The sequence below is a fragment of the Nuphar pumila genome, chromosome 3 (assembly GCF_984573655.1).
Source record: "Nuphar pumila chromosome 3, dmNupPumi1.hap1.1, whole genome shotgun sequence".
Classification (NCBI taxonomy): domain Eukaryota; kingdom Viridiplantae; phylum Streptophyta; class Magnoliopsida; order Nymphaeales; family Nymphaeaceae; genus Nuphar; species Nuphar pumila.
The window spans coordinates 115,345,175-115,359,067 of NC_143251.1; the positions used below are offsets into that span (position 1 = coordinate 115,345,175).

General features: G+C 38.3%; 1 protein-coding gene across 1 annotated transcript; it reads left to right on the forward strand.

The window, feature by feature from the left end:
* The first annotated feature begins 961 nt into the window (after positions 1 to 961).
* On the forward strand, positions 962 to 5,021 carry LOC149843385 (gamma-glutamyl peptidase 5-like). Its single transcript, XM_090001810.1, has 5 exons — positions 962 to 1,090; positions 2,112 to 2,472; positions 3,131 to 3,286; positions 3,791 to 3,958; positions 4,669 to 5,021. The coding sequence occupies exons 2-5, from the start codon at positions 2,164 to 2,166 to the stop codon at positions 4,774 to 4,776; spliced, it is 741 nt and encodes a 246-aa protein (XP_089857936.1). The 5' UTR covers positions 962 to 1,090; positions 2,112 to 2,163; the 3' UTR covers positions 4,777 to 5,021.
* Positions 5,022 to 13,893: the final 8,872 nt, after the last annotated feature.

Genomic DNA, 13,893 nt, shown 5'->3' on the forward strand with positions numbered 1-13,893 from the left:
CATCATGTTGGAACTGCTTTCTCATATGAATAGTTTCTAAAACAAAGAAGGAAACCCCAATATGTTGGAGTTTTCTTAGAGACATAGGAATTAGACTCTAAGTGGGTTACATGTGACAAGTCAAAGCCATGTTACCCAACATAATGTTTATTAAAAATATAAAAATGTATAATTAAACATTTATCTTATTTAAAAACAAAATAAAAAACCTAAATACTAATTAAGAAAAACTGTAAGTCCCTAAAAGCTAATTAAATATTCATGCTATTTTAAAATAAAAATAAATCAAAATACTAAATTTTAAGTCCTAACAAACATCATCCATAATTTTATATATATGCTAATTGAAAAAACCTTTAATATTATAAGTTTCTAACTCAAATGAAGCATGTGAAATCATGTTTAATATTGATTAAAAATAAAAATTATAAAAATAAACATTCATCTTATTTGAAAAATAAAATAGAAAACCTAAACGCTAATTAAAAAAAACAAAAAAAAAACCTAAAAAGACACAAGAAAAAGAAGGAAGGTGTCCCACTATGCGACCTGTGCTGGAGTTGCCGTTGGACGACTGGATGCAGGGCACAGGCGCTTGAGAACCTGACCAGGCACACACACACACACAGAGAGAGAGAGAGAGAGAGAGAGAGAGAGAGAGAGAGAGAGGTGGGGTGCTGGGTTGGACATATTTTGGGCAGTGGTGCCCACCTTAACCTAGGTTTCTACTGCTTTTTTCTCTGGGTCAGGGTGAGCAACTCCTATAGGAGGAATTTTGGGGTCAGGGTGGGCACGTGCCCTCCCCGGCCCTAACGTGGCTCCGCCGCTGGTGTGACCCAAGTATTTTGTTATGTACTGGGGTTCGATCACTGGATCTACTCAGGCTAGGTTGCTCATCTGTGGCTAACTATGTTCTACGAACAAACTTCAACAACTAACAATAAAAACCTAGATTTTTTGGGTTAGCCTGACGACTCCGAGAGATCTGAGTGCCGGGGAGGGATTTGAGGAGGTGCTTCTCAAATCCGAGCCCGAGCCCGAGCCCATCCGTCCGAACCCACCGACACCGCCCAGCCCAATACCAGCAGAGGTGAGTCCTCTCTCTCTCTTTGATGAGAGTTCGCTACTCTTCTTTCTTTCCACTTGTATCCATTTTTAGTGATGTTGGTAACTTGGTATCCTTCTGGTTGACGATTTTTCTTCGACGGGATGCTTTTGAGCAACCAATTGGCTTGGCCGGAATCCGGTGGGTTTTGAGGATGGTGGTGTCGAATTCGAGGGATGTTGGGTGATTCAACGGAATCAAGAGGGAAAACCCGTCCACTTGTTTGGTATTCGTCTAAGGGACCGTTTTTCCTGGTCATTTTCCGGTCGGGACAACCGGTGTGAAGAGGTGCCGATCTTGATCAACACAACACCACCATTTCGCCGGTCCCCTCGAGTACAAGTTATGGAGGTTCTATTAACATGAGTTGTGATCACATGGGTGGTGGTAGCCTATGCCCATGTACCTTGGAGGAGCTTATCATCCAATCCTCAATTCTGGCAACCAATGGTCAGGATGCCACACGATCCAACATTTTCAAAAACCAATTTTTCTAAGACCCATTCAGTGTACATGAGCACTGTTCTCGTATCTTGATGACTCCATCATTTTCAAGGGTGCAAATCCATCAGATTAGGTCAGGTCTCCAATCCGAATTCGACACATTATTTTAGAACTTGGATCTTAATGTAAGATCTAAATGTAAATTCGGTACGAAATCAGGCTTACATGATCTGGGTTTCTCAAATTAGGATTTGGGTCGGCATTTTTTACTTCAGATTTACATTCGGATCTGAATTAAATGTGATCCTTTTGTACTATTTTCAGTATAATCAAATCAAGTTCAGATCCGGATTGGACTCTGCTTAATCGAATATAGTTTTGGATTCAGATATGTTATGATTCAGCCGTATCCAACATGTGTTCTCTGTTTTGTTCTTTGGTTCCCTCCAATCTTGGACAAGCCATCAAACAATCCTTAAGCGTCCTGCTATACTTGTCCCTAGCATAACAGAATGAAAGAATCACTAACACATCCTTTCCTCCTCCTGTGTAATGCATCAAGCCATTGCCTTCCCCACACTCTCTAGAGCTCTTTCTCAGTAAGCTAAGGAGCCATGCCTTCTTGCCGGTTTGCCGTGCTCAAGACCGGCAACGGCACCGAGTTCGTCGAGAGATCTTATGGTGGCTTTGGCAAGATGATGGAGAATTTACTGTCCGACGAAGGAGAGGAGTGGGTGGTGTTCTCTGTGATCGATGGAGATTTCTCTTTCGAGAAGGAGATCGATGAATTCGCGGGGTTCGTGATCACCGGCAGCGCCGTCGATGCCCATGCAGACGAGGATTGGATCCTGAGACTGTGTGAGATTCTCAGAGTGTTAAACCAGAAGAAAAAGAAGGTGTTTGGGATTTGCTTTGGCCACCAGGTATATGTTTCTTTCCTTTTTTTTTGAAATTCTTTATAAAAAATATTTTAAAAAAACGGTCATGTTTCTCTATTTTAACAAAAAAATGTTTTTATGGGGATTGTAAACCATACTGGTTCAGTTCTGTTTAGACAGGATGTAAAACTGGTTGGCTTCAATTGTTTTCAATCTCATGCGGGTTGGTCACAAATGAGACATGCCCAAATAGGATCTGATCAGGTCCGACTATAAATGGGTTCCAGTTAAAAAATGGTTTACCCAATAACCGACCTGTTTTGAATCCAGGTTCATACTTTATACCTGACCCAATGCAACTCAGCTTGGTATGGTCTAAACAAGTCAGTTTGGCAGCTCGATCAGGTCTCAGTGACGCATTTATGCCCCTGATATACTAAATAGTCCAGTCAATGGTGTTCAGTTTCACCATTTTGAGCCAATAGCTGTTTGATTACTTGGTATCGAGCTGACCAAGTTCAGAAATGCCCGGCTTAATCTTGCCGCATTATGTACATACTACAGACATAGAAAGCATGATTTATTTAGTTGTTCTGATCTTTCAGATGACCAAATGCATTGAGCTTAATCATGAATTGATCATTCAGGAAATGGCGATTTTGCTTATATGGTTGTGCATTTTTTCCAATTAATTCCCAAACAGGTATTAGCCAGAGCATTGGGTGGCAAAACTGGTCGATCGGCTGTAGGATGGGAAATTGGCTTGAAGCAAGTCCATTTGGATACTGAGCTGGTGTCTAAACTGTACAACGTGGACTTACCTCCAACTCTTAAAGCATTAGTTAGTCATCGCGACCAGGTTTGTGATCATTGAACCATATTCTCTACTGTACATTTGGTCTCACAAGAACAGTAACAAGCTTGTGTTAACTCTAGAATTGGAGACTATGAACTTGATCATGTAGTATTAATGTCATATAAATACGAGGACATTTTTTATGCAGCACCGCTGACAGCCTCCCATCTCAACATTGCTCGAGATGGAGACCACACCCATCTCGACAAATGCCAAGATGGGTGGCTGTGTGGGCGATGCCTGATTCAGCCCTTCTGCATTTTATGTGAACACTACCTATAACATGATATGTTGCTAATAATATAAATTCTTTGTTGGTTCAATATAAAAGTTTGTTCATTTTGGTGTCACCAATTTCCTAACATCTTTCCATATGTTTACATGAGAATCTTTATATGCAGATCTGATGTGTATATGGTTTACATTAGACATTTTTTTAATATTAATAAGATGGTTGTCATGGACTTGCAATATGAAGCTAACAACTATCATTTTCCTGTCATTCAGGTCTGTGATGCTCCTCCAGGGGCTCTGATTCTTGGGTTTTCAAAGAAAACAGCAATTGAAATGTTTTCGGTTGGCAACCATGCATTTGGCATTCAATACCATCCAGAGTTCTCCAAGGATGTTATATTGGATATAATACATGCTCGTGTTGCAAAGAATGTCTTGGATGTATGTCTTTTACTGCACCCTTGTTTCCTTTTAGATTCTCTTGTGTGCTTTGATTTCTTAGTAACAGAATTTTTTTACGCAGACTTCTTTTCTGCACATTTTTATTTGTCAGATTAAGAACAAATGGAAGACAAAATATTCAACCAGCTTGCTTTTGAGGATCACCTGATTTGGTTGAAATTTATCTACATAGAACCTTGAGCTTTTTACTTTGTTGAAATGAGCCTGTTTATTGTGTGGATGTTCATGTTTTCTCCCTCTAGAGTGTTCTGCTGTGGAAACAAACAACGAGCATGTCTAACAGCTCATTTGAATATTCTCTCTTTTTCATGCATGTTAATTTCAGTGCTTTGTGCATCCGTATCCAATGGATATAAATGCAGAGAACAAATCATGAGGTGGTTCATTAATTGTTTTTTGGTTTTCACTTTCAGATGAACTATGCTCCATAGAGACCTGTGTCTGTATGGCACCATGTTTGTTTATGAACATGCTGTACGTATCAGTTGAGCCTCTCACAAATAATGGTTTAATTTAAGAAACAATATATTGGTTAATGGTTTAATCAAATGAAGCCAAGGTTTTAGATTTTTTCAAGATTCATTCAACCTATAACTTAAAGAAAATTGTTCCAACTCCAAATGAGCATGTGTGTGTGTGTGTGATTTGGTAACTGTAATTGCTATTTTCCTCACTTTTGAATTGTCTAGGTTGAGACCGCAAATGAAGCAATTCAAAGTCTTGAAGAGGATGAACCTGATTGGGAGCAGTTGAAAGTGTTATGCAAGGCATTCTTAAAAGGTCATACTAAATGTTAGTCACAAGGATGATTGTTTATGCACAACGAGGAAGACACTAACAAGCATGAAGGAACAGAAATATAGTTGTAATCTTCTTAGTCTATACTTTATCTGGTTTTGGATTTGGTGGCTACTTTTCATTTAGATCTTATAGTTCAATCTTGATTCAGAACCTTAGATTTCTTCATTAGTAGTTTTGGAAGTTTCATGTTGATGGTGAGGTTATGAGAATTGAGATTGATAATGAGAGAATTTTTGGGCTCTTTTCAGCCCTAGAGACCAGCTCTTTTCTAGTTCATCTTGAAGGTTCCTTCTTGGTTAGTTTTTTGCAATTTTTTGTTTAGTTTTGGCGCTTCACAAATCTCTCTAACAAGACAAACACAGACCATAGGTTTTCACTGCATTATTAAGTTTCACAAAGTAAATGAGAAGTGAAAAGACTTGTAAAAATACTTGCAGCTTTCAGTTCATGATCTTTTTGACAAGAATTCTTTTGTGTAAGGCATGATCTTGGACCATATAAGACTATCTATTCTTGTCATCCCTCTCAATCATGGTTAATAGAAGCAATGTCCAGAACAGTGTGAGCAGGGTTCATCTAGAATCTTCATTACTGTGATATGATCAGCCTCCCAAGTTTCAGAGGCAAATCATATTAATGGTACCTGCTAATGCATAAGTTCCATTTTATTAGACAATGCAAGTCATTTACAGTCAGAAGTGCATAATGGCACCTTCTCTGATGAAGGTCTTACTAAAGGAGCCTAGAAATTACGACCTCAGTGTGCTTAACTATTAGGACTAACCAGAGTTACCAGTCGAGGAAGTGGGAGCGGGAAGCGATACGGGAAGCGGGAGCGGGAAGCGAGGCATTTTCAAAAATTTAGGAAGTGGGGAAGCGTGGGACCACTTAGAAGAAAATTTCGAACCGTCTCGGAAGCGACCTAGAAAGCAAACCGGAAGCGAGGGGGAAGCGAAAAAAATGAAAAAAATGGGGAAGCGAGGGGGAAGTGTGGGGGAAAGCACGCTTCCCATTGCTTCCCATAAATGGGAAGCGCGCTTCCCATAAAAGGGGGATGCTTTCCCTCACGCTTCAGAAGTGCGACGTTTCGCGCTTCCCCTTTTACCTAGGCGCTTCCAGTAACTATGTGACTAACTCTTCTTAAACTCAATAAGGGAGGACCTTGCCTGTTCCAGTTAGCTAAAGTGAGGCCTAGAAAATTAAATACCATCTTGGATTACTAGCACATTTGTGTTGAACGTGACTAAAATTTGTCATATGTATTATGTGGTAAGATAATGATTTTGTTAGCCACTTGAAATTTTCATTTTGTGATCCTAAGCAACACTGGTACTGTCGTGCATTTTCACACTTAGTTAAAATTGAGATTTTCTAAAATTTGGCTATCGTAGAAAAATCTATAAAACCTCAATATTAGACCGATGTTCTTTGAGTCTGGGCTTGGCCCAGGTCTCATCGACAAGGTCTAGATGAGCCATTCAAAAGGTAATAAAGGTTTGGTTTTTTTACTTTTAAATTCAAGTAAAATTCGAGCGGAATTCAGGTTAAATTCGGACGAATTTCAGAGGCAAAATTCGAGTTATATATCGTTGGATGCGTCTCAAAATTTTGAGCATAATGATATTTTACTTTTTCAAATTCGGGTTTTGGTTGGTCCGAAAATCGTAATTTTTCAAAAAAAGACCAGCTCGATGGGCCGGGTTTGGATTTGGATCGGACTGGATTCAATGTATTTGATCCTAGTTAATATAGATATGGACTCTATCTAAGACCCATATTAATTAAAAATGTATCTAGCTCAGGATCCAATTAGAAGTTGGATATAGATTTGGATCTTGGATCTGGATCCAGATCCAAAATTCATACCCAACAAAAATACAGATTTAAATTTAATTTTTATATTTAAATTGAAGTTAACTAGAGTTAAATAGACTCTCAAAGGGATAAGGTACCCTCTGAAAGTTTTTGGATATTTAATAATTAATTAATAAATAAATAATTATTAAATTAAAATTACAATTGTGATTAACTAAATGGACTCCTTAAAAGAGTCCCTAAATTGCTAAGAGATAAGAATTAGAAGAGTTATTAAAAAGAAGAAAGACTTCTTTAGGGAAAAAAGTTGGAAATGTCAAAAGAAGAATTTTAATAAAATTGAAAAGTAAGAGAGAAAGAGAGAGAGAGAGAGAAAGAGAGAGAGAGAGAGACTCAAATAGGAGAGTACTCTCTCGAGCCACTCTAGAAGGGGCTGGAGAGAGGGGGGGCATCACCCCCTATCCTCTCTATATATAGTGCAAAAAAAAAGGAGAGAAGAAGGAAGAGAGAGAGAGAGAGAGAGAGAGAGAGAGAGAGAGGAAAAGAGAAGAATGAAGAAGAAGAAAGGCCTTCTCCAAATATTCGTGGATCTTTCGGTCTTTCTGAACTTCAAAAATAGGGTACAAGTTCGTTCTTTTGATTCGAATGAGAAAAAGAGCATAGATTGATTTTCGATACAAGGTTTTAGTAAAAATCCAAGAGAAAAGAATAAATCTGAATATTTACTATAAGATACATGTGTGGAATTAACGAGTTTTTTTAAAATTTATTTTAAAATATATATATATATATATATATATATATATATATATATATATATATATATATATATATATATATATATATAGTGCAGCAGATCCATAGATTTGGGCAGATCTGCATTGTTTTAAATATGCGCAGATCTAGTCCAGATCTAGTGCACTAATGTCTTGAAAAAAAATATGTACGATCTGCATTCAGTTGTAATTTCTTTGCATGCTTGTTGTCATGTTAAAACAAAAAATTGTTTTGCTTGTGTTCATGTTAGAACAATATGTTTAGTTGCATGTTCCATGGCAAATTATTTTATATAGGATTCATGTAAAATCTAAATATAAAATCAGCATATACATGCTTACTTGATTGTGAATCTGTTTATACATGCATATCTGAATGTATATATGTACAAACATGCTTACTTGATTGTGAATCTGCCTATATATATAGGTATGTATGAATGTAAAATTGTATATACATACATACTTGATTTTGAATATGCATATACATGCATACCTGAGTATAAACCTGCATATGCATGCATAGCCGGCAGAAATTTCTTTTATATATGCCTTTTTCTGGGATTGACTAGACTCGGTTGGGCAGCTAGTTCATATTGTTCTTACAAAACACACACACACACACACACACACACACACACACACACACACACACACACACACACACACACATATATATATATATATATATATATATATATATATATATATATATATATATATATATATATATATATATATATATATATATATATAACGACTCCAGCCGATTCAGTCAGCTGGACTAAATCTGGAACAGTCCCAGTCGATTGGGGCTGGCACACTGCCAAACAAAAAAAAAATATAATATACATTTTTATTGCAGTTGGGTTGCTTGGCAGCTCAGCCGAGCTGAGATCGGCTGGGCAGGCGCAGGTCCTGCCAGGTTCAACCAGATTGGCTGGGCAAGCGCAGGCCCATATACATGCATATCTGAATGTATATATGTACAAGCATGCTTACTTGATTATAAATATGCCTATATATATAGGTATGTATGAATGTAAAATTGTATATACATACATATTTGATTTTGAATATGCATATACATGCATACCTGAGTATAAACCTGCATATGCATGCATACCCGGCAGAAATTTCTTTTATATATGCCTTTTCATGGGATTGACTAGACTCGGTTGGGCAGCTAGTTCATATTGTTCTTACAACACACACACACACACATATATATATATATATATATATATATATATATATATATATATATATATATAACGACTCCAGCCGATTCAGTCAACTGGACTAAATCTGGAACAGTCCAGTCCCAGTCGACTGGTCGATTGGGGCTGGCACACTGCCAAACAAAAAAAATATATATATATAATATACATTTTGATTGCAGCTGGGTTGCTTGGCAGCCCAGCCGAGCTGAGATCGGCTGGGCAGGTGCAGGTCCTGCCAGGTTCAACCAGATCGGCTGGGCAAGCGCAGGCCCAACCATTAGGAATGATAAAAAAATTTATAATATAAATGTTTCCTTTTTTATTTATTTATTCACTTGGGGCAGTTGGCTAAGTCAATCCCCAACCAACAGTCGGTTGGGCAGAAGGTCTGACCCAACCAACTGAGTCAGCTGAGTGGGTTTAGCTGGGTACCAGACCCAGCCAACTGCGTCGGCTGGGCCATGTACTTGCAGACTTAAAAAAAATTACTACATGCTATTCCTAGTTAAAATGTCTAGATTTTCCCTATGTTACTCATGCATCGGATTTCATTATATGTCCAGATTATGCATAAATGATATTCAGATTGGTACATGACTAATTTTTGAGTTTGTGCATACTAGTTGTGCTAGTTTGAGCTTGAATAGAAATTCAATTTGATATGCAGATTTTTAGATTTGCTTATTGTAATATATTTGGCTTTATGCATGTTAAGAATGAGATTTTCACATGCTTAGAATTGATTGTTTATGCTTGATCAAGGTCTTTATACAAAATCATTTACATGTGTATGTGTAAACTCAAAAAAAATTAAGTGTTTCGGCATGTATATAATTGCATGAGTGCTTACATGTTTTAGTTTGAGATGATTCATGAGTGAAAGCATGTATTTGACATGATCATGTGAACATATGCATATGAATATTGTTATCCATACACATCCTCGATTTACTTATATGAATATGCATTGAAAAGCATGTGAAGTGAATTCATGAGTGGCATGTTCTTTATGGTTTTTGCATTAGATGCATCGATGAACCATAGTGGGCCATCATAGGCCATGTGGGCCTTAAGCAAGTGATGCTTCATATTTAGTTTTTTGTTATGCATCGCAAAAATCAACTTAATGTTTATTGAATTATATACACAGTTCCTTATGCCACAGGTTGTGGTCCCGTGATGAGTTTTGCATGTTGATTTGTGAAACGTATGATGTTAGTTTTGCATGTTGAATTGCAAATTAAAGAAATTGAAATCACAAAAAGATAAAAAGAAGATAACAGTGTAATTCACGTTTTCCTGGATGTCCTTTCTTTAATGTAGAAATCTTAAAGTTGCGATTTTGAGGGTCCGTGAGGATACTAAAACTCTGTGTATGTTGTTATGCCCCTGAACCCAACTAGATGATTCACCTCCCAGTCACGGTTTTAGAGAGATTCAATCACTTTGCCTGAGGGTGGTGTGTATACATAGCTGTTGTTTTTGGTATAACAAGAAAGTGACATTAATGAATATTGATTTTCATAATGTCCCAACATTAGATGTTCATTTCTAATATTTCGATGGATGGTGTTGCTTTCTGATATTGGTTGAAGGTTAAGTGTGAAACCCATTAATAAAATACAAATTGTGTGTTAAGCTACAACTGAAAATCTAGCTTGACATCAGAAATTGTTTACCCGTTTTGAGTATTCGCGGACAACAGTAATAAAAAAAAGAACTAAAGTTTATGTGCATTTAATAGGGACATGTATATAAAAGCAAACTCTGATAAAAGTCAATAATTTATTCATGCACGTGCACTGAAATCATGCATATTCATGTTATGCATTAGATCATGCATATTTATTTGTTTCTTTACTTGCGCTAGGTTAATGATTGCATGATATTTGTTCTTTATTGCATGATAAATGTTCTCTATTGCTTAATTGATGTTCTCTATTGTTTAATAATTGTTCTCTCTTGCTTAACAATTATTCTCTAATGTATGAATGGTTAATTGAATTATGAATTTGTTATAGTTGCATCCATCTAAAATATTGCATGAATCTTATTTATGTTCTTTTTAATTATTTGATTCGTTAGAGGGACTCGTATACAGGATCATTGATTCTAACACTCTTACTTTTGTATTTTTCACAGTCTCTTAGGCCCAGTGAGAAGACCTGCTATTATGAGGAGCTACGAGGGCTACACGACTGCTTGACAGATTTTTTTAGGGACAGAGTGGCTTCACATTTTGATTTATTTATACTTACTTGCATATGTTCTCAGACCTTATGTTTTTAATTAATAAAGTTGGTTTAATTTGAATGATGGTAGTGTAAGATCTTTTGTGATTGTAGATTGATTATGACTGTAAAGGCCCTGGGTCTCTGATAATGTTTTCGTAAATATTTAAAAAAAATGTGTCACTTTTAATGGTTATGAGTTGAGGTCATTACAACTTTGGTATCAAAGCACACCACAAAATCTGATATTTTACCATCTTTTTATACCAAAAGTCTCTTTTTGGTAATTGAGACATGTCCATAAATGTCAGCAAGTCATGCCTCGTGCTCGAGAACAGTCTCCATCACTGGTAAGGCTATTTGATACTTTTAAGAATGTTTAAATTCTTGTGATGATATGATAGGATAACTGAATGTGAATTCCTTTCGATGTACATTATGAATGACGATATGATTATATTAATTGTATTTGAGATCAATTCTAAGAGGGTAGGATCGATCAGGGTATGACCTTCAAAAACATTCTTTTTCATGTTATAGATGTATTAGTGTATGAGAGCCTCGACTTCGGTCATTGCCACTCCCACTGATTGGTAGGAGCAGAGGGACTTCATGATGAATGTCCTCCATACTTTAACCGAGACTGTGGCTACACATGTACAGGCGGCGCCGACACCCACTTGTGTCCATCCCACCAAGGTTGCTTCAAATCCTAGCAACGACACGTACGAGAAATTTTTGAAATTGGACCTACCAACTTTCACAAGGAAGGCAGACCTAGAGGCAGTTGAGAGCTAGGTCGAGGAGACTAAGAGGGATTTTGACATCCTACCTGTTCCCAAGGACAAGAAGACTATTTTTGGCACGTACTGTCTAAAGGATGATGCCAAGAAGTGGCAGAACACCCTGCCAAGCGTGAAGTATGACAGAGTGGAGGTGATCCCCTGGGAGATTTTCAGGGAAGAGTTTTTAAACACGTATTTTTTCTCCTATGCACGGAAAAGGATACAACAGAGGTTCCTCGAGTTGGCTCAGAGGAACATGAGTCTGATGGACTACACCACCAGGTTCAGGAGCTTGGAGCGTTATTGCTCAAACCTTTTTACTGACGACAAGGCGAGGGCAACCAAATATGTTCATGTGCTGAAGGACGGACTTTGAGTCTGTGTGATGATGAGTCGACCTACCACCCTTAGTGATGCCATAGAGTCTGTGATGGTTTTGAATGAGGAGTAGGAGAGGTACAAGGATGGGTCATAGAAGAGATGTGAGAATGGAGGTAGCTCTATGGGCGGATCGAGGAAGAACCCACTTGCAGGCGGCAAGACACAGGAGGGTAAGAGGCAACGTACCCAGCAAGGTCGACCCCAGTAGAGGCAGCAACAACACGAAAAAGGCCCATATATATGTCGCAGGTGCAATAAGAGCCATTCTCGGGGCTCTTATCCTTTGTTCAAGGGAGTCTAATACCAGTGTCAGTAGCCTGGGCACATTGCGACCCACTGTCCGAACAGGCCCACGATTCAGGGTGGACAGTAGCAGCAACAACAGAGGCCTTAGTAGCAACTGGGACAACGGAGGACAAATAAGAGAGTTTATGTTGCTACAACTGCCACACAGGGCGATTAGAGTGATTTGATCGAAGGTATCTTCTTAGTTGTTGATTATTATGCTCGTGTGATGTTTGATTCTGGTGCTACCCACAGTTTTATATCCACATTGTTTGCAAGTTTGCTTGATTTGGTTCTTTCTAGCCTTGAGAAGGCTCTTGATGTGATGTCACCTATGGGTGCATCCTCTTTCAACGAGAAATACTTTTTGGCAGTTTGCATGATAATCGAAAGGCATGAGTTGTCTACCGACCTGATCATCCTAGATATGACTTTTTATGATGTCATTCTGGGTATGAACTGGTTGTCCAGACACAATGCTACCCTCTAGTGTCAGGAAAAGAAAGTCCTTTTGGAGTGCCCCGATTTGTCTGCTTTGGTATTTCAGTCGACTAGACCGATGAGTGAGGTGAAAGTTGTCTCAGCATTAAAGATCTTCAAGTACCACAAGCAGGGTTGCATGATGTTCTTGGCCAGCGTGTCTGCAAAGGACAATCAGGCGACACCCTTGGAGCAGTTAGATATTGTTCGAGAGTTTTCAAATGTCTTTCTCAAAGATTTGCCATTACCATCACACAAAGAGATTAAGTTCTCGATTGAGTTCGTGCCTGGTATGACACCTGTTTCTCGAGCACCGTATCACATGACATCTGCAGATCTAGTGGAGCTGAAGAAGTAGTTGCAGGAGCTTCTTGACAAGGGATTCGTTAGGTCGAGTGTATCTTCTTGGGGTGCATAAGTCCTCTTTGTCAAGAAGAAGGATGATTTCATGTAGCTTTGTATTGATTATCGCATGTTGAACCAAGTGACGATAAAAAATAAATACCTATTGCCTAGGATCGATGACTTGTTTGGTCAGCTGAGGAAGGCAAAGGTGTTCTCGAAGATAGACCTTCGTTCTAGGTACCATCAGTTGAGGACAATGGCGAAGGATATTCTGAAGACCACATTCAGGTCTAGATACGGGCATTATGAATTCCTAGTGATGTCCTTTGGACTCACCAATGCCCTTGCAGCCTTTATGGACCTTATGAATCAGATCTTGAGTTTATGGTTGGACTCTTTTGTCATCGTGTTGATTGATGTCATTCTTATTTACTTTGAAAGCGTGGAGGAGCACTGAGAGCATCTGTCGATCATATTACAGACACTGAGAGAACATCAACTTTATGCTAAGTTCTTGAAGTGTGAGTTTTGGCTCAATAGAGTGATGTTTCTCGGCCACATGATCTCTGCGAAAGAAAGGGCGTTGAGGTCGATCCAGCCAAGGTGAAAGTCGTATTGTCATGGGAGCAACCGAAGATTGTGACAGACATCAAGAGTTCCTTGGGATTGACGGGTTACTATTGTTGATTCATCCAAGACTTCTCACGTATCGTTGCCCCAATGACTCAGCTATTATAGAAGTGGGTGAAGTTCGATTGGTCATCTCGGTGTGAGGAGAGCTTTTAGGAGCTG